At 39.7% G+C, this 22039-nt stretch overlaps 1 protein-coding gene across 7 annotated transcripts in view; it reads right to left on the minus strand.

The window, feature by feature from the left end:
* The window catches only part of CORIN (corin, serine peptidase), a 263611-nt gene that overhangs the window by 216734 nt on the left and 24838 nt on the right, over positions 1 to 22039 (minus strand). For all 7 annotated transcript variants that reach the window (XM_043870982.1, XM_043870984.1, XM_043870981.1 and 4 more), the window contains exon 2: positions 2414 to 2558. In XM_043870982.1, the coding sequence (XP_043726917.1) occupies positions 2414 to 2558 (145 nt within the window). The remainder of the gene's footprint in view (positions 1 to 2413; positions 2559 to 22039) is intronic.

The raw sequence follows: 22039 nt of genomic DNA on the forward strand, positions 1-22039 counted from the left end.
TCTCTTCACCTTTTGGAGCCAAAGCTCCTGCTATTTATAGTATCTCTTAGAGACCCGGAAATAACTGCAAAACTTTGAAAGAACACAAATCATAAACTCAAGTCAAACAGAATATTCTTAAAAGCAAGCAGAATCTAGTGAGGTTTTTTAAACAAAGATATAAAATGATATTATTGCTCACTACAAAAGTAAACATCTCAGTTATAAAACAGGAAATGTTTATCTGGGCAGAGATTACTTAATGTATCTATATGAAATCATCTGGTTCAGAACATGAAAAGAATGCTTTTGAAGACAGTGCCAGAAAATACCCACTTTCTAAAGGTTACCTACATAACAGCCAAAAGAGTACTAAGAAATGGTTACAAATTGCTGAGTTTCCTAATGTCATACAAGTGATTTTTTAAAAATTGTACCTCTAGGTATAAGCCTAAGAGAAATGAAAACATGTACACATAAAAACTTGTACATGAAGGTTCAGAGCAACATTATTCATAATAGTCAAAAGGTGAAAACAACTAACATGTCCATCAATTGATAGATTTTTTAAATGTGGTAAATCCACACAACAGAGTATTATTTGGCCATAAGGAATGAAATACTTATACATACAATAACATGAATGAACTCTGAAGATATTATGTGGGGTGAAAGAAGTCAGTCACAAAAACCACAGGTGGTCATGTGAAATGTCCAGAAAGGGGAAACCTACAGAGACAGATAGTAGATTAGTGGTTGCTCAGAGCTGGGGCAGAGGGGACACAGAACGATGGAAGGGTGACAGACGGCTAAGAGAGAAGAAAGTTTCTTCTTGAGGCAATGAAAATGTTCAAAAATTGACTATGGTGATGACTGAACTTACCTGTAAATATATTAAAAATTACTGAATTACACACTTTTTAACAGGTGAATTGTATGGTATGTAAATTATATTTCAATAAAGTTATAAAAATGTTTAAATGTAATCAATCAATAAACCCAAGTAAAGCACTGGTTTTATAGCACCCTGCCTCTGCTCAGAGGCCTCTAAGTTTTGAAGCACTTAAAAATGGGTTTTAAGCTTATATTAGCATTCCACCCTGAGAATGAAAGGAAGTATTCTTCACAGCGTGTGAGCCGCTCCGCACAGTGCTATGACAATGAGAGCGTTCCAAATGCCGGGGGTAAGACCATGGGAGCGTCTACCAGACAGATTCTCCCAGAGGTAACAACTACAAACTCTGGACAAAATATAAGAAAGCAGTCACTGGAAGGCACAGGAAAGGAAACAAAAGCAGGCCACGTCTGGGGGGGGGGGGGGTGTCCTGGCAGAAGAGAGGGGGAGAGGTGAGCTTCAGGGTTTGCCCTGCCTCCAGCCCAGAGCAGACCTCAGCGGGCACAGCCTGGGGCAGGGCGCCTGGAACCCCGACAGAAAGCCTGCAGTTTTCCCGTCCTCTTCTTACCCGTCACCCTGCAGCCTTGGGCCATCTCTGTCCTAGGCGTCTATGAAGCCCAGCGTCTCCGGGATCCTTTCCTTCTTGTCCAACAGCTCTGGTTTCTCTTGATCTTTTCTCATCTCCCCTAAACAACAGCATCCTTGGAGGATGCTGGCTTTGTCCTCAGCTTTGAAGCGGTGCACTTTCTCCTCACAGTTCATCTACTCCTGCTACTGCCGCTGAGACTCCCACCTTCACAAATACAGGCAGGCTAGGCTCCCTTCTCAGTCTCCCTTCCTGATGGTTCCAGCTTCAGACCAGTAACAGCAGGATGAGAGTTAAATTCTAAAGTCTGTACAGAAGCCAAAAATCACACAGACTCATAATTTCCCTTGAAATTTTCTTAGGAAGGTAAGAAATTCAACAGTCCTCCATTTCTTGGTCCAGCCTGCACTATTGAATTTGCTCACAATAAATGCACTTAAGCTATGGTTCTACTGTATTTAGTTGTCCCATAAGAATCTCCAACTTAACATGTCCTAATTGAACTCCCAACCTGACCTCCATATACCTGCATCTCACTCCTCTGCCTTTTCTTCCCACATTAAAAGATGACACCAAAGCCAACCTGGTTGCCTAAGCTAGAAATCTGAGAGTCAACCTTGACTCCTCTTTCTCCTTCATGCCAAAATCCTAATCAGTCTTGACTTCCGCTGATTCTCATGCACCAAATGCTTTAATTCAAGCTCTTGCTCTCTTTTACTCAGATGATAGCCAGTCACCAAATTGGTTTTCCTGACTTCATTTCTTTCTACCATCAATTCCCTATAATGTATCCAGGTCTTTTGTCTTTTACAAATGCAAAAGCAATCAGATTTCTCCTTGCCCAGGAAGATCCTCCAGTAGTAAACCACCATCCAGAGTAGCGGAAACCACTCTTACAAATCATACTAATGTTAATTTTAACTTCATTTTTCTTTGATAATGGCATCACTCACCAACAAAGGAGAGCAGGATCACCAGCAGGACAATGAGAGCACAGATGCATGGAATCAGGACCAGCAAGAGGAAACGAAGCGCATTCACAGTCGTCAGTTTCCGCAAGCAGCCATCACCCCTGATATCATCTTTAGCTCCCAAGACCTAAAGTAGAAGAGGAAAATGAAACACAGTTTTAATACTGCAAAGCAATTCAATAGACAGTAGGACATTTTAGAGGACAGCTATCCATTTAGAGCAGTAGCATGCCTGCATTTTCCTCTGGGTACTACGTAGTATGAAATGAGTTTAGTCACCAAATCCCACTAATAAATAAACAAATAATTGTACAAACCATATTCAGGACAGAGCAAACCACCTATTTCTGAAATGTTTTTCAGGAGTATATGGACTTATAACCATATTCCATTTTAAATTTGTTTAAACTTATCTGCTAATTTGGTATTATTCCCCAGTAGAACTCACCTTGACCTAGAGCTCTAAGCAAATTGCCTAATGCAGTGATAAAATACTGGTGAGTAGTAAGGACAGGGCATCATCCAGATTTCATTCTTGTTTGTCTTATTAGTCCTAACCCAAATGTGAATGAATCTGGATAAAATAAAATAAAATTTTAACCATTAATAATTCAGCAAGATTGAATATTACTATGTATTAAGTGGCAAGCTGAGTAATGAAGGAGAGCCTGTTCTGTTGGCCACTGACAATCTCTCTGCTGTCCGTACCACTCCTTCAGCCCCTCCATTTGAGACAGAATGATGAGGTACAACAGTGATGATTCAACAAAACGGAATTCTTATCCTCAAACTTGAAATTTTGCTAGCTCAATCTCTTGTCAGAAACAATGTTTGGAAATTCATGTATTGCAACTGGCTTAGCGCAGTAACTTGTTCAACAGAGATGGACTTAAAAGTGATTTGAGTCACAACGAGCAACATTTCTGATCCCATTAATTAAAATGTTTCTTATGGTTCTCTCTCAGACTTCTGACTCTCCATGCCATTTCTGAGCTATAGCCTTGGTGTACCCAACTCTTGAATCTCTTGAGTCCTGAACTTCCTTTCAAGTCAGATCATAAATTTCTCATGCCTAATGCATAGTGTCATCTCTTCTCAGCATGTCCACAACCAAACTAATTTCCTTCTTTATCCCTACCTTCTGGCTCAGCTGGTAAAGAATCCACCTGCAATGCGGGAGACCTGGGTTCGATCCCTGGGTTGGGAAGATCCCCTGGAGAAGGGAAAGGCTACCCACTCCAGTATTCTGGCCTGGAGAATTCCGTGGACTGCATAGTCCATGGGTTCGCAAAGAGTCGGACATGACTGAGCGACTTTTACTTTCACCTTTTCACTTTTAATTTAGTTCTTCTCCTGACTTCCATATATGTGCTAAAAAAAAATATTCCACTATTCCTATAATCCCAAGACTCCAGACTTTTCTATGATCTCCCCCATGCCATTTATTACCAGGTTTTGTTGGTTCTTCCCCTGTATGAAGTATCTAATTTTAAAAACCAAATGACCTTTGAGAAAGCCATTTCACAATTGAGACGTCCAAACCGATGATCTTACACTTGATCCTTTCTGGCATGGAACTAATACCTGATAGTTGCCCATGCATAAAAAGGCAATTCTGATGCAACACGGGGGATGTGCGGTTCTCTATTTCTGCTCTGTTTCTCCTACATCAAAACCAACTCTTGTTCACTGACACACATTGCAAACAGTGTTCACTAAATACACTGATGTGATGACACTCTGTAATTTTAACAATTCCCTGTGGGAGACATTAGTCGAATGAACATAGGATGTTAGCTTAAGGATGGCTTGATTTCCTAGATTAACACCTTTACTGATCCACTGAACTTTTTGAACCTGGTTTAATCAACCCACCAATGTGAGATCCCTCAGACTTAATATACAATTAAGTGGCACCATTTTGGAGGAGGTCATGGAAAGGATGTGACCCACCACATTGACCCATGAGCTAGAGTCAGGCAATCAGAGGCTCCTCACCCCCTATTCTGTCCTTGGAACATATGTTACATTCACTGTTCCCACAGCCAAAGCTGTTTTCAAGGATGCAGCCTTGAGCGAGCAGTGTGCTACTGAGGCCATCCAGATGGTACACATGACTGAATTCCATTATATGATTCTTGCAGGTGTGGAGATCTAATGACCTTGCAGTCAGCCAAGACAAACCTTGCAAGTAAGTTACCTTGGTTATTAAAACTGCCGCCCAGCAATCTGGAATGATCTACCTCTTTCTTCAGTTTCTTCTTGTCCTCCATATATGGGAGCCAGTTTCAGATTTCACTCAATGTGAATTAACAGACTGACACAATATAATATCTTTATAACACCCTAATTATAACAGTGATGGGTGGTATTCTTTGAGGCTTGGACGTAACACTTATCTGTAAAAAGCCAGTGTGGAACTACAGCTCAGAGACCATAGTAGAACTGACTTTTTTGCTTCATTTACTCAAGAAGTGGTTATTGATACATCTACTAATTATAATAAGCACAATGATGAATTTAACAATAATCTAAAACTAACTGTTCCTCCAAAGCTCACAGTCTTATAGGAGAGGTAAGATATGGACATAAATAACTACCTTTCGAGATAGCAAATGATCAGCACTGTGAGGCTTATAGGAATTGAAAAGATAGGAATATCATTTCTTGCTAGAAGATCACTTAAGACATTGTGGACTTTTGGACAGCAGCCATTCCGACTCGTGAAATGAGTGCGGAGAAAAGGGAACCCTCTCACACTGCTGGTGGGAATGAAACTAGTACAGCCACTATGGAGAACAGTGTGGAGACTCTTCAAAAACTAGAAATAGAACTGCCATGTGACCCAGCAACCCCACTGCTGGGCATACACACCGAGGAAACCAGAATTGAAAGAGACATGTGCACCCCAGTGTTCATCGCAGCACTGTTTACAACAGCCAGGACATGGAAGCAACCTAGATACCCATCAGCAGATGAATGGATAAGGAAGCTGTGGTACATATACACAATGTAATATTACTCGGCCATTAAAAAGAATTCATTTGAATCAGTTCTAATGAGATGGATGAAACTGGAGTCCATTATACAGAGTGAAGTAAGCCAGAAAGAAAAACACCAATACAGTATACTAACACTGTATATATGGATTTTAGAAAGATGGTAACGATAACCCTGTATGCGAGATAGCAAAAGAGACACAGATGTATAGGACAGTCTTTCTGACTCTGTGGGAGAGGGCGAGGGTGGGATGGTTTGGGAGAATGGCATTGAAACATGTATGTTATCGTATGTGAAACGGATCGCCAGTCCAGGTTGGATGCATGAGACAGGGTGCTCGGGGCTGGTGCACTGGGATGACGCAGAGGGATGGGATTGGGAGGGAGTTGGGAGGGGGTTCAGAATGGGGAACACATGTACACTGTGGCAGATTCATGTCAATGTATGGCAAAACCAATACAATATTGTAAAGTAATTAGCCTACAATTAAAATAAGTAAATTTATATTTTAAAAAAATGTAAGAGCTAAAATACTAGAAAAAGAATGTATACCTTCCACAATAAAGGAGAGAAAAGGGCAACGTTTACTGAGGGAAGAAAAGACATTGTAGAGAGCCAGCACTTGAACTAGCCATGATTCTCAGAAAAGTATCACTGAAAAGTCCTGTTATAATTTAAAAGAGTGGTAAAACAAACCCAGAGAGGTAAGGAGCTATTAACTTTCTTTGGCTTCCACAGCAATGGAAAAGGTTTCTTTGTTAAAGAGGTCACAAGAGCGTTGTAGGAACGATCTTCTTGGGTGGCAAATATACAGAGGCCTCAGTGCTATCTGGAATCCTATGGCCAAATACACGCCAGTTAGTATTCGTAAGTGAAGAATCAGTAGGGAAAGTGCCAGGGGCTCATTTTAATATCTTATGTAAGTATATCAACAAGTGCTTGATCTCCAGAAACCATATTCATGATTAGTGCAAGTGCTTTCTCCAGTGACTAGGAAATTGATTCCTTTTATGAAGGAGAGAAGAGGAAGAAACACTTAGAAGAAATTTAGAACTAAGAAACAGAGGAAACCTCAGCCCTTTCCTCAAGTGTTTAACTTTTCTCTAGCATTCATAGCCACGTAAGACTATTGCTGTAAATGCTGCATTAGTCAGAGGCCCTTTGAAAGGTGAACGTGCTCGTCCTTCAGCTGTGTCCGACTCTTTGTGATCGCTTGGACTGTAGCCCGCCAGGGTCCTCTGTCCATGGAATTCTCCAGGCAAGAAGACTGGAGTGGGTTGCCATTCCCTTCTCCAGGGGCTCTTCCCAGCCCAAGGATTAAACCCAGGTCTCCTGCACTGCAGGCAGATTCTTTACCATCTGAGCCACCGGGGAAGCCATTGAGATTCCTCTGAATATAATGCAACTCTGACTTTATTGTTGGGTGAATGAGGCCAGATGAGCTAAACCACTAAGACAATTCCTAAGTTTTATTTAGGTGGACTCAACAACCCTCTCTCCAGAAGGTACCCTCTTCCAGAATCTACCCTCCACATACTTGAAACTGTAAGCTGAACATTCCAACAGTGCAAGCAGGGAGCAGTGCAACTGGTTGACCTGCACATATTTCAAATATGTAGTTCTTATGTTTTACTAATCTTGTTGGTAGATTCATTTCTTGTCTTAAAGACTACATTTATTTTAAAAGGTGTCATGCTAGCTTACATATGCTGAATACAATCAACCTAACTAGAATAGCTCCTTGAGTCTCTGGTTCCATTGGGATATCTTCTCATTCATCTCTTTTACATTTTTAATTCTATTATGCTTGCCTCCTGGCATACTGATTAAACTATTTTCACAACAGCCATTCTGTCTCTTTTTTAAAGCATATAGTTTGCTTATAATGTGTTAGTTTCATGTGTATAACAGAATGACTCAGTTAGTTGTGTGAGCATATACACACATACACATTCTTTTTCAAATTCTTTTCCCTTACCATTATTACTAAATATTGAGTATAGATATCTGTGTTATCTATAAAATAGATAACAAACAAGGACCTAGTTGTTGGTTATCTATTTCATATATAGTAGTTTGGCTATGTTAATCCCAAACTCCTAATTTATCCCTACCCACCCCTTTCCCCTTTGGTAACCATAAGCGTGTTTTCTATTTCTGTGAGTTTATTTCTGTGTTGTAAATAAGTTCATTTGTATTTTTTTAGCTTCCACTTAGGAGCAATATCATATGATATTTGTCTTTGACTTACTTATTATACTTGATATGATAATTTCTAGGTACATATGTTTTCTGCATATGGCATTATTTCATTCTTTATGTCTGAGTAATATCCCATTGTGTGTGCATGTTGAGAGATAGATATCACATCTTCTTTATCCATTCATCACAACAGCCATTCTCTGATACTTGCAGGACTTTGTCCATTGATCCCTCTCACTTCTCCCACTCTATCAACTATCTCCTGTCTTCATTTCCCTACATACCTTCTTTAAAATCTTTGGATCATTATTTCAATGATACTCTTGCTAATGCCCTGAACCACTTTGCCCCTCTATATTTTCTTCTCCCTCATCTTATAAAGGTCAACATGAGATGAACCCAACAATCTTCTCTATATATCTACACTTGGACAACTGAATGTGTGGTTGTAAAAAGTTACTCAACAGGACTAATTGATTGCTAGTTTAAAGTTTTCTCTATTCTCCTCAAACTATCTTTCCCTAATCTTCTGCCTTCTGCCCTCACTTTCAGAAAAGGATCCACCCCAATTCCCACCGAATGGAGAAAATAAAAACCATCAAATGGGAATCGCCTCAACACGACCTGTTTTTACCGTGAAGTTCTATCAGCAGACAGCCCCGTTCACGCCTGTGCATGCTGTTACAGCCGCTCTCCCGCCACAGCGACAGCAGTGAGTGGTTGCGACCGCGCTGTGCGGCCCAAAGCTAAAAACATTCACCACCAGGCCCTTCACAGAGAGCTTGCAACTCCTGATACACAGTATCACTGCATCCCTGCATCCATGGCTATTTTAATTGTCATAAATCTTAATATGATAGCCAAATCAAATTATAAATTCTTTTAAGAAAATCACATTATCTCTTACTAGGGCCCTTAGTAAAACCTGATATAATTGTACTGGTGGCCAACTGGCAAAAAAAAGAAACTGCCTAATTATTGCTGTAATACATGGTTACTTCATAAAAATGTTCAAAGATAAAGTTGATTTTTTAAAAAAATTATCCAGACTTTTAATGCATTACACTTGAAGAAGAAAGGAAAGCACTGAGTTTAAGGGATGCTTAAACTTAAACAGGACTGCAATATGCATTGTACACTCTAAGGACCAACAAAGCCTCATAAGGTTATAACGGACAAAGTGCAAATTTATTCCTGCTTCTGCAAAAACAGGTAAAAATAATAGCATACAATGTGTTTAATGTGCTTAGTCACTCAGTCATGTCAGACTCTTTGCTACCCTTTGGACTGTAGTACTCCAGGCTCCTCTGTCCATGGGATTTTTCAGGCAAGAATACTGGATTGAGTTACCATTTCCTTCTCCAGGGGATCTTCCTGACCCAGGATCGAACCCACATCTCCTGTGTCTCCTGCATTGAGGCAGATTCTTTTCCCACTGAGCCATTGGAGAAGCCTCAAATAATAGCATAAATAATACTAACTCAGTTGTATCTCTCTGCTGCTGCTGCTGCTGCTAAGTCGCTTCAGTCGTGTCCGACTCTGTGTGACCCCAGAGACGGCAGCCCACCAGGCTCCCCTGTCCCTGGGATTCTCCAGGCAAGAACACTGGAGTGGGTTGCCATTTCCTTCTCCATACATAAGCAAATATTGCCCTTTCTCATTAGTGTATGCCCAGCATCTAGAACACAGTCAGGAATAGATTAATACCTGTTGAATAAATAACTGAACTCAACCTCATAAACAAAAATTCTTTGTACATAACTATGTAAATAATTCCTTTTTTAAAAATGATATATGCCTTATAAGGCCTATTCTTAAATCATCCAAAAACACTTTAGGGGAGAAAATATATTTGATAAAATAATAAAAAATATTTCCTTTCAGGGAAGATATACTAAAATTTATAACATCAGTTTTTAGTAGGACTATTTATTAGTACTACTCCATACTCAAAATTCCTATCATGAACTTTGAAGTCAGTTAGAAAATATTGTTTTAAAAAGTAAATTGTCATGGATTTTATTATAGAAAAATATTTTTCAACACCATCTATGTTAAGAACATAAAAAGAAGTAGCCTTGTAACTCTGTTAACCCCACACATCAGTGATCCCCAGACATTCTAGGTTCATGGTACCATCAGTGTCTAGGTAATATTTTCAGTGGACCTAGGTCAAAAGAAGTGCCTAATGGCTCCATTTATTAAGTAGCCTTATCCAACAATTTTGTAAGTACTTATATCCTAAAAATTTGGTAAACATTTGAAAAACTACTACACATAAGTTAAAATTTTTAAATATTTTCATGCCATTCGTAACCACAATTACTTACCATCATGGGATATATGCATCTGTTGAGCAGTGCTCAACACCCTAACCTCAGAATCAGAATGAAAACCACTCCCACACATTGCCTGTTCCAAGTAGATTCTTGCCTGGTACAACTTCCTACACAGCAACCACCAAGAACCCAGATTTATGAAGACAAATTACCTCAAAAGGAATAGAGCACAATCCCATGTTGAAAGTGTGAACTATGTCAAGCTAGTATTTCATTTGGTAACCAACAAATGTTGAGTGTCACTAGATTTCCCTCAAAAATTGAAACTAACCAGCAGCCTCTGTGAATCACTGCAGGGTCAAGGAGTACTAAAGCACACAGTTTCAAAATCGTGGTTCTAGACTATTTCTCCCACATCAACCGACATAAATTCCAATCCTTAAAGAAGTAACTCAAACTTCATCTCATTCAGGCAGCCTTCCTTGACTACCCAGACAGAAGCAATCTCACTCTGCCTCATCTGAGTTTCTGGTATGAGAAAGAGCCTAATTGACTCCCAGAATCTATTCTTTCCTTTGATCTTAGAAACAGAACCCTGCATTTAGAATAAAGACAGCATTTCCCATTCTCTTCTACAGCGATGTGAGGCCATGTGGCCAAGCTCTGGACCATGGGATGAATTTCGAAATGGTCAATGTGACTTCCAGGAAGTATTTTCCAAGACAAGGGTATTGTCTTTCCTCTTTCCTGTTGGCTGGAATAAGACGAGCTACCCACTCCAGCCCAAGAAAGGGCTTCCCTGGTGGCTCAGATGGTAAAGAATCCACCAGCAATGTGGGTGACCTGGGTTTGATCCCTGGGTTGGGAAGATACCCTGGAGGAGGGCATGGCAACCCACTCCAGTATTCTTGCCTGGAGAATCCCCATGAACAGAGAAGCCTGATGGGCTACAGTCCATGGGGTGGCAAAGAGTCGGACACGACTAAGCGACTAAGCACAGCACCTATGTCATCAATCAGGATAGGTTCAGAAGAAAAATTTACAACTTAGTGATTTGTAATTGAAAGTCGCTAATTTGTAATTTACTAAGTAAAGTGTGACAGCCAAAATGTTTCAAATAGGGATTAGTAGACAGCAAACCACACAAAATAAGGTTGGTCCTACTTCCTTTCCCCACATCCTCACCTTTCCCCTTCAAAATGCCACCCTAACCCAAGTGATCTTTTCAAAATGCTCATGTGGATGTGTCACCTGCCTACATAAAACCCTCCAGAGGCTTGAAAGACAAAAACCAGTTTTCCTAGCATGTTCTAGAAGACAGTGCTTCTCAGACTTCAATGTGCACATGAATCACATGCAGAGAGTTTGATTCAGCAGCTTTGGGGGTGGTAGGGTGGGGCTTGAGATTCTGCATTTCTTACCAGCTCCCAGATGATGCTGATGAGGATGCTTTGAGGACCACACTTTGAGTAGCAGGATCTGGAGACTCTCTAGGTGTGCCCTGCCTATACCAAGTTCATGATAGGAGTTCATTACTTTACTCCACTCAAGCCCATCCCCTTCTCTCCACACCAGCCCCCTGGTTCCTCCCAGTTCCCCATTATCACTCTTTGCCTGGACTGGCCTCCCTCCATCCCTGACCTGTGGGGGTCACTCGGCATTCACCCTTACACATCAACTCATGACCCATGCCTGGTTCTGGTCTTTCTATCCTATATCCCAGTTATCATTTACATATATTTGAGTATTAGATTATGTTGATTATTCCTGCTAGACTGTAGACTCTACGAGGTCAGGGACCAAGTTGGGTTTTGCTTCTCATTGAAGCCCCAGTATTTTTAAAGGGCCTGGCTTGTAGCACACACTTCATAAAAATATCAAAAATAATGGATAAACTCTTCTACTACATCCTCCCATTGTCAGAAGAGTCTTAAAAATATAAGGAATTGAATGCTGCTGCTCCATGCGTGAATAATTATTACAGTCATTATAATAGTAATAGTATAGCCAGAAACCCATTGACCTTTTCCTGTGAGCCGCGTTCTGCTAAATGTGTCAGATACAGAAATACTCAGGACAGCTCTACTGAGTAGGTGCTATCACCATACCCACTTACAGAAGAGAAATGTGAGGGTCTTTGTGAGTAATTTAATTAAAATAATTCAAGCTAATCAACAAAAAAGGCAGAATCTAAACTGATTCCCTTTTCTGAAATTCTGAAGGTGACTAGAGATACATGGTTGTTAATTTGGCTTGAATTCTAGATCACAGCTTTCGGAGCTTCCTGGAACACACCATCTACTCTCCAGATCTGTCTACAAAGACAGACTAAGGTTTCCCCCACTGAGCCACGCAGAGCTGACCTCAGGTGACCCCAAACGTATGCAGGACCAGATCTCATGATATAGCCATTGCAGGGTGAGCAACAGGCTTCTTCTGGGTCTCCATGCTTCTGCCCCTCCCTTGCAAGTCAGACACAGCCTAAAGGAGGATGACCACTCACAGCAGCTGGACAATGAGAACTACGTCTTAGAAACGGCCTCTCTGTGGTGGTATTTCTAGAGCTCACATTTCAAAATTATTCTTAAAACTTTAACCTAATTATCTAATAAAGCCTTAATTATGTGGAATCTTTACAGAAGTTTACTATTCTTTTGCAGACATGGAAAATGATAAGAAAATAAGCAAATTATAAAGAATTTATAAAATACTGCCAGAGAATGAAATAGAATTCCAGAAAATGTGAAATCTTCTACAACTTCCATAGCTTCAAATGTTTTGCCCTGAGAATGACATGTAAGTATTGGCCTTGATCATCAGTTCCCAAAGATGTTGTATGCTGTAAGACAGTGCAAGAAAAATCATTTTTAACAGCAAAGATTGAAACAGAAAAGAGGTTCAAGCGTATATTTAATAATATTAACAATTAACAACAACAACAAAAATTCCAAAGTTTTGCTAAACATATGCCACTTCGGCCTACAAGAGCTCTAGAATTTATAATATTCACCAATGATACCATCCACAAAGAGACTAACATCAGTTTACTACTTTTAAGGTACAGCATCAAATATAAGATATGCTAATATTTTTATTTCAAATAGGACATGTTTAAATTACAAAGATCAGACAAACGAAGTAGTATATAAACTGTTTCTCATCAACAGAATACTTAAAAATGTAAGGGTAATTCTACCTTTATAATGTGATGCTATATTATGGATTTTATGAAATAAAGAAATGATTATATTCTTAAATCCAATTGTGAAATTATGAATACTTGGTTAATACAGGATGATTAAATAACACAGTCTGAACTTCAGGTGCACAAATATTACTACACAAAGTTTATCCTAATCCATACATCAATCTGGATTTTGTAAAATGCTATTCATAGCTCTCAACTTTATGATATGGTCAAGTCAAAATAAGAAAATATTCTTAAACCAAAATGAATGTGCACATTTTAGTGGATGGGGTTGTATGTAAAATCATGGTAGGATTCTGTGACAATCTGTCCTACACAAAAAATTTGCTTACGATGTTAAAAACAATTAAGAACAATACCTCCAAAGGCAATACCATGGACTTGGTTTGAGGCTCATTGAGCACCCTGGTTTTAGACAGGAAGGTAGTGAACTGCACAGGCTTTCATACTTGCCATCCTTACCAGAGATCAGCCTGCCATGAGCACAAGGTCACTCTAGCTGGTGTAGCCTGCACCAGTCACGGGAGCGCCCTCTAAACTCTGTGGAGATGCTACACCGTCACACCGTGGTCCTCATGGTCCATGGTCCTGAGAAAAGGCAGACGCCGAGACTCCACCAGCTGATAGTCAGCCTGGAACAGCGTGCTGCACACAACCATCAGTCCAAAATGTGATGTGAACTGTTGTTTCAGTATCAGAGATGGAGCTTCTCCAACCTACCTCCACTTTCTGTATACTGAGTAAAAATGAGCCAGTGTTTTAGAAAGGAAAACCTGCTACTGCTAGATGCTTTCCTCTCTGTCCTCAATAAACTGAAACCACTCCTCACATGAATCAAGAGTGGATTTATTGAATATAAGATCAATCATCTAGCTATTTCTCAAACCAGGCATCTCTCAGTCCTTGCTCATACTAGCTTCCACTCTATCAAGAAGCAAAAGGTTTTGTAAACCATCCATCAGTGAATTATACCAAACCCAAATGTCTTTTGTTGTGATGTTTGTTTTTAATGCCTCAAGAGGCCTGAAGAACAAGCATCTGGTTTCTGGTTTTCAGTAAGTCTTTTCATCCCATTTTCTGGCATTTAATTGAAGCATATAAAGTTCAAATAGCTCATGCACTCTTTCAAAATGAAGTTACTCAATTCACACCAGAACACATGGCTCTGCAAGCCAATCCTGCCCACGTTTCCTCCTTTGAAAATTAACAGCATCAGCTCGTCCTCCCTCGAGGTTCCTGCTTGCACATCCCAGAACAGTTGTTCAATATGGATACTAAACATCAACACGATATTTTTCCTGTCAAGAAGACCTGGTAATAATAATCCAATATCCAGACAGCATATCAATTCAGTGTTTGTTTGGAGGGTAGTGCTATTTAGCTGAGGTCTGAAACATGAGAGAAAAGAGTGGAATGCTTCAGAAGCAATTTCTATGATGCTGTCTCCACCACTGAAAATCTAGGTGAGCTTATAAAGTCATTGCCCTGTTCCAACCATATATTCATATCTGTAAATAAAGGATAAAAAATAAATGCCTTGCTCCAACCACAAATATTCCAACAATAAAATGAAATTGACAAAGCAAGAGAAAAGTAAGGAAATAGTGATAATGACAATGTTTCTTTCAACTTTAGAAAGTTGTAGGAGTCTTGATTTTTCTTGAACACACAGCATGAAATTTCCTCAAATCAGTCTCCCTGGAGGAAAGCTATAACGTTTGTTCAAGTGAGGAGATATCTTCAAAGGCAATGTGAGAACTTTTAAGGTAAACCCCATTTTCTTTAAAGCTCGGTGGAAGGGTCACATGCCTGCGACAGTTCCTGAAGATGATCTTGGAAAGAAACAGCAGGCAAGCCCCCACCTAGATGAGGCAGATAAATGAGACCCCATGTCCTTCTCTGAGATGGCTTTGCCCCCAATCTCAAATATGTCAATGATATCATTTTACAGCAGATACAAATCTTGAAGTAATAAATGATTCCTTTTAAGACAGATACAATATCAGAACTCTTTCTGCATATATTGCAGAGTCTTAAAGGCCCCTCCTTTTTTTCAGTATGTATTTTTGGAAACAGTGAAGATTACAGAGTGGGGAAAAAGGAGGGTTGTGCTCTCCATCCTTCAGGAAATTAAACATTTGACATTTACTAATTAAAATATTTTGAATTTCACATCCTGATTACAAGTTACTTTGTTTCTAAGGAAGCTGTGGCATAATTCAGAGGAACCTCAGATTTCCAAATGAAGCCAAATCTATCTTTTGTGTAGCATGAAGGAAGCTGTTGAATTTGTGCCCATTGTAGACACCTAATTGACTCACTGATCTAATAATGATGGAAATCTTGTGACTTTCAAAAATTGAAACTGATTGGCAGAGTAAAGAACTACAAACCTAACTTTCTACAGCTGAAAACAATCAGGGAATGCATACAAGACAAAATAGATTTTATACTCTACAACAATTCATTTCAATGCAAAGTAAAACATAAACAGATGTTGAAGACAACCTACGGAACCTACCTGCAGAATCTTGTAGTAAAGAAAAAAAAAAGTACAAGTAAGGTTTTAATGCATTAGCAATTTCTTTCTGAATACCTGGAGCAAAAGAGTGGATTTCAAACTCAACATTCATCATACATTTTGCTGTATTTCAAGAAGATATAGTTGGAATATATAGAGACGGTATCTGTTGAGGTTTCCATTACCAAAAAAAAAAAGTCTGTTTCATGTTAGAAATCTCATTAATTTGGATTCTTCCATTCATGCTTATTGAGCACCTATTTTGTGCACAGCCACGCTATAAGTATAGGAAAGTATAGGAAGACAGGAAAGACAGTCCTTGCCCTCTGGGAGGTGACAGCCTACTTCCACCATATACAGCATCATGGGTAACTTCAAGACTGTACGACAGGACAGTCACATGGTTTGCAGAAAGGACTATGAGTTAACCATGGGGTGGAAGGAACCAGGGCACACTTAGTCCACGTTGTTATAAGCTGCATTCAGGTCCATGGAAAGAAATCAACAAGAGTGGTGCCAATTCCTCAGATGCACAGAGCTTGTTTACAAGTGTTGCAGTCCTGCATTAGTTCAGTTCAGTTCAGTTGCCCAGTCGTGTCCGACTTTGAGACCCCATGGACTGCAGCACACCAGGCCTCCCTGTCCATCACCAACTCGTGGAGTTTACTCAAATTCATGTCCAAGGAGTCTGTGATGCCATCCAACCATCTCATCCTCTATCTGCCCCTTCTTCTCCCACATTCCATCTTTCCCAGCATCAGGTTCTTTTCAAATGAGTCAGCTCTTCACATCAGGCGAGCAAAGTATTGGAGTTTCAGGTCTAGCATTAGTCCTTCCAATGAATAGTCAGGACTGATTTCCTTTAGGATGGACCGGTTGGATCTCCTTGCAGTCCAAGGGACTCTCAAAGTCATCTCCAACACTACAGTTCAAAAGCATCAATTCTTTAGCGCTCAGCTTTCTTTATAGTTGAACTCTCACGTCCATATATGACTATTGGAAAAACCATAGCCTTGACTAGATGGACCTTTGTTGGCAGAGTAATGTCTCTGCTTTTTAATATGTTATCTAGGTTGGTTATAACTTTTCTTCCAAGGAGGAAGCGTCTTTTCATTTCATGGCTGCAATCACCATCTGCAATGATTTTGGAGCCCCCAAAAATAAAGTCTCTCACTGTTCCCATTGTTTCCCCATCTATTTGCCATGAAGTGATGGAACCAGATGCCATGATCTTAGTTTTCTGAATGTTGAGTTTTAAGCCAACTTTTTCACTCTCCTCTTTCACTTTCATCAAGAGGCTCTTTAGTTCTTCTTTGCTTTCTACCATAAGGATGGTGTCATCTGCCTATCTGAGGTTACTGATATTTCTCCCAGCAATCTTGATTCCAGCTTTTACTTCATCCAGCCCAGTATTTCTCATGATGTACTCTGTATATAAGTTAAATAAACAGGTTGACAATATACAGGCTTGATGTACTCCTTTCCTGATCTGGAACCAGTCTGTTGTTCCATGTCCAGTTCTAACTGTTGCTTCTTGACCTGAATACAGATTTCTCAAGAGGCAGGTAAGGTGGTCTGGTATTCCCATCTCTTGAAGAATTTTCCACAGTTTATTGTGATCCACACAGGCAAAGACTTTGGCATAGTTAATAAAGCAGATGTTTTTTGGAACTCTCTTGCCTTTTCAATGATCTAACAGATGTTGTCAATTTGATCTCTGGTTCCTCTGCCTTTTCTAAATCCAGCTTGAACATCTTGGATTTCATGGTTCACATACTGTTGAAGACTGGCTTGGAGAATTTTGAGTGTTACTTTGCTAATGTGTGAGATGAGTGCAATTGTGCAGTATTTTGAGCATTCTTTGGCATTGCCTTTCTTTGGAATTGGAATAAAAACTGATCTTTTCCAGCCCTGTGACCACTGCTGTGTTTTCCAAATTTGCTGGCATATTAAATAGTGCAGCACTTTCACAGCATCATCTTTTAGGACTTGAAATAGCTTAACTGGAATTCCATCACCTCCACTAGCTTTGTTCATAGTGATGCTTCCTAAGGCCCACTTTGTTCATAGTGATGCTTCACTAAGGCCCACTTACTTCACATTCCAGGATGTCTGGCTCTAGGTAAGTGATCACACTGGTATGATTATCTGGGTCATGAAGATCTTTTTTGTGTAGTTCTTCTGTGTATTCTTGACACCTCTTCTTAATATCTTCTACTTCTGTTAGGTCCATACCATTTCTGTCCTTTATTGAGCCCATCTTTGCATGATATGTTCCCTAGGTATCTCTAATTTTCTTGAAGAGATCTCTAGTTTTTCCCATTCTATTGTCCTCCATCTCATGGTTCTAATTCACTCTAAATGTGTTAATTAACCTCTGATACTGGTTCTAAATCTTAAAGACCTAATTCATCGATTTCATCAGAGAATGGTAGTTGGTTTTGCTATGAAACAAACAAAAAGAATGCAAGCCTTTGTCTTCATGTATTCCATCTTATTGAGGTGAAGTAAGAACACAATTCAACAAAACTTTTGCAAATGCAAAGCTAAAAGAGCAATTCAAAAGGCCTGTGCAATTGAATGTCCTAACTCTACAGAAGCAGTTTAACTCAGGAAGTCAATGTGGAATGATTTGAAAAACACACTTCAGTCTTATCTTCAGACCAACGAATTGATGAAGCTGAAGGAAGAGATTTCCTTAAGAGAAAGACTGAGGTTTGAGCAGATAGGCCGAGCAGATAGGAAGGAGAAAATGTGATTCTAAAGATCTAAACATATCGATATAGAAAGACAAAGAGTTATAACCAGTCTAATACCCTTAGACTGTCAGAAAGAGGAGATGTTCTTAGTGGTTACTAGATGATCATATATGGCTGGAACCTGAAGACATCAAACAGAGGAGGAAAGGCAGGCTCTCAATGAATAAATGAATTGACTGCCCCCAAGGAGGCAAGGGCCTGCGAAATTACTGAAAGCCTCTTAAAGCTTCCCTCGTGGCTTAGATGATAAAGAAGCTGCCTGCAATGCAGGAGACCTGGGTTTGATTCCTGGGTCGGGAATATCCCGTAGAGAAGGGAATGGCAACTCACCCCAGTATTCTTGCCTGAAGAATTCCATAGACAGAGGAGCCTGGTGGGCAATAGTCCATGGTGTTGGAAAGAGTTGGATATGACTGAGCAACTAACACTTTCACACTTTCTTAAAGCTGCAGATAGTTCATTACAAGAATAATTAGGGGTCTTTCCCAGTGGCTCAATAGTAAAGAATCTGCCTGCCAATGCAGGAGACATGGATTTGATCCTTGATCAGGGAAGATCCCATGTGTTCCAGAGCAACTAAGCCCACATGCCACAACTATTGAAGTCCACATGCCCTAGAGCCCATGCTCCACAACAAGAGAAGCCACTGCAATGAGAAGCCTGCGTATTGCAACTAGAGAGCAGCCCCTCACCCCCACCCTGCTCTTTGCAACTAGAGAAAAGCCCATGCAGCAGTCATGACCCAGCACAGTCAAAAATAAAATTATTTTTTAATAAAGAATAATTATGGAACCAAGCCTTCAAGACTGGACAGCTATGTCAAGCAGCTATTGAAAATCTAGATATACTGGATGGGGTAAGATCTAGAAAATCAAGATAACATATATCCTTCTAGAAGTCTTTAGCATCATGTTTCAGTCTGACACAGTTATTATAGGTGAGTACATAAGTATTGTGTATAAACTTACTGAATGTTATAGAAAACTGATAGAAATAAGAGAAAACACAGCAAAGATGAAACACTTTAACAGGGAGCTGGGCAGTCCATAACAGACCGAGTCCAAGCCTAGGTTAGAAGAAGACCTTATGGAAGAACACCTCTTGGGTAGAAGTTAACGAGCTGGGGAGGTTTATTTGAAATGGAAGGTTTTGGCAGACCCTGAATTCACTGAGCGTATTTCTGGCTGCGGGAGTCCTTGTAGGGGAAAGTTTAGAAGAGTAAGAAAGGGAGAAAGTGTTGGCCAGAAAGCAAAAAGAAACTAAAAGCAAGCCCAGCAAGGAGTACAGGACCCACATGAAATACAAATGGAAAATAATCAGACTCACACAGGTTGAAGGCTTTCAAACTCAGTGAGGTCTCCCTAGAAGAGGAGGGAACAAACAGAGACAAAAACAATCTAGGAAAGAAAATATCTTTCTAATTAGTAACATAGACTCTAATATGAGGAAACGACCATTCCCAGCAAGCAATACAAAGATAAGGGAGGAATAAGGAGGGAGTCGGAGTCCTTAAAAAATGTGAAAGATGATGGGAGAGGAGAAATGATCCCATCAACCTTACCCCGATGAAGGGTTTCACATGGTCCTGCTACAGAAGCAAAGACCAGAGGCACAGCACATGCTATCTGTGGACACTGAATACCCACAACTGAGCGTGTTCTTTTTTGTAAGATCCCACCAGCATCTAGTTCATCATTCTGGCCTGCTTTCCTGCCCTTAGCATCTATGAAACACCAAGAAACCCAAGATAGTCATGTCCTCTTTGGTTTAGCCAGTTCTAAGTTTTCCACAACTTATAAGCAACGGAGTCCTATAAAATATAGAATACCTCCCCAAAATTTTACACACAGTCCAAGAGATTCCAACTGCCATGACTACCCCAAGGCTAGAAAAGTAGCCTCTCTCAGGATGTTTTCTGGGTCACAAAGTACAAAAGTGGAACCAAGAGTGTGGACTCCCAGAAGTGTCACTTCCCTACTCTCGACGTGTCCTCTTTCCCAAATTTAACCACCGATGGTTTCTTCAACTATTGTTTAGGCCAAAATTAGGCCAAGTTAAATATATAGCTGCATTGACAAGAAAGAGTGAAATCCTTCAGGGCAAGAAAAGACAAGGAAACTGAAATCCAGGGCATGAAGTGTGAAAACTGAGGCTGAGAGTTCTGGCAATTAGGAGTGTGGGGAGAAATGGGTTATGGACCTCAAAATAGGCCCAGTTCGCTTGGGTCTTGGGTTTGGATGCTAAGGAAGGAACTTGAGAAAAGGTCTAGGCTGAGAGTTGGAGCTGAGAGCCTTGACTCAAGCCAGGATGCTCAGAGGAACACATTCTCAGTGAGAAAGGGTCTAGAAATGTTTCCTCTTGGTTAGCCCAAGAAAAGGACCAAAAGAAATATATCTATAAAAGTGAAACAAGTTAAAAGCTCTTATGAAAATATAAAAAAATTTCTAGCCTGTCTCATGAGCAGGGCTTGGCACCAAATTTATGTGATAGTCAAGGTGTACAATTCTGAAGCTATGAAACTAATATAAAAATATATTAGTTAGATTGGAGATTCTACCAGGTGCCTGTCAGAAGAAAACTAAAACCACTCTGCATATCCATGTAACCCTTTCCCATCCTGCAAAATGAACTCATTAAAAAAAAAAGACTAGCACATGAGAAAGTGATCTGCCAAATTGTGTTATGCTGTGAAGGTAGAGAAATGGGCAAGCAAATAGCTCCTGTCCTCATGGAACACACACTCAACCAGAGAAGAAACAGTAAATAGCTATACAAATATTCACCTAATTCCAACTGTGATAAGAGCTATATAGACAAAACACTAGGTACAGAATTTGTGGTAATAAAAAAAAAAATCCCAAAACTTGTCTTTTTTGTGAAAATATAATATGTATTTTGTAAATGACATGACTGATAAAGGAGTCAATATTTAAAATATATAAACAGCTTAACATCAAAATAACAAGCAACCCGATTTAAAAATGGGCAGAAAGACCTGAAGAGACATTTTTTTTCCAAAGAGGACATGCTGATGGCCAGCAGGCACATGAAATGATGCTCCACATTGTTAATCATCAGGGAAATGCAAATCAAAACCTCAATGAAAACATACACACACACACACACACACACACACAATGCAATATCACCTCATGCCTGTCAGAATGATTATCATCAAAAATAACAAATGTTGGCAAGGACGAGGAGAAAAAGATACCCTTGTACACTGTTGGTAGAAATATAAATTGGTGCAGCCACTGTGGAGAATAGCATGAAAGTTTCACAAAAAACTAAAAATAGAACTACCATATGACCCAGCAATTCCACTTCTGGGTATATATCTGACAGAAACAAAAACATTAATGCTAAAAGATACAAGCATCCCAATGTTCATAGCAGCAGTATTTATGAATGCCAAGATACAGAAATAACCTAAGCATCTAGCAACAGATGAATGGATAAAGTGGTATATGTATATAGGAATATTACTCACCCATAAAAAAGAATGAAATAATGCCATTTGCAGCAAGATGGATGGACTTGGAGGGTATAATGCTAAGTGAAATAAGTCAGGGAGGAAGACAAATACTGTATGATATCACTTATATGTAGAATCTAAAAAATACAACAAACTAGTGA

Source organism: Cervus elaphus, chromosome 17, assembly GCF_910594005.1.
Source record: "Cervus elaphus chromosome 17, mCerEla1.1, whole genome shotgun sequence".
NCBI lineage: Eukaryota > Metazoa > Chordata > Mammalia > Artiodactyla > Cervidae > Cervus > Cervus elaphus.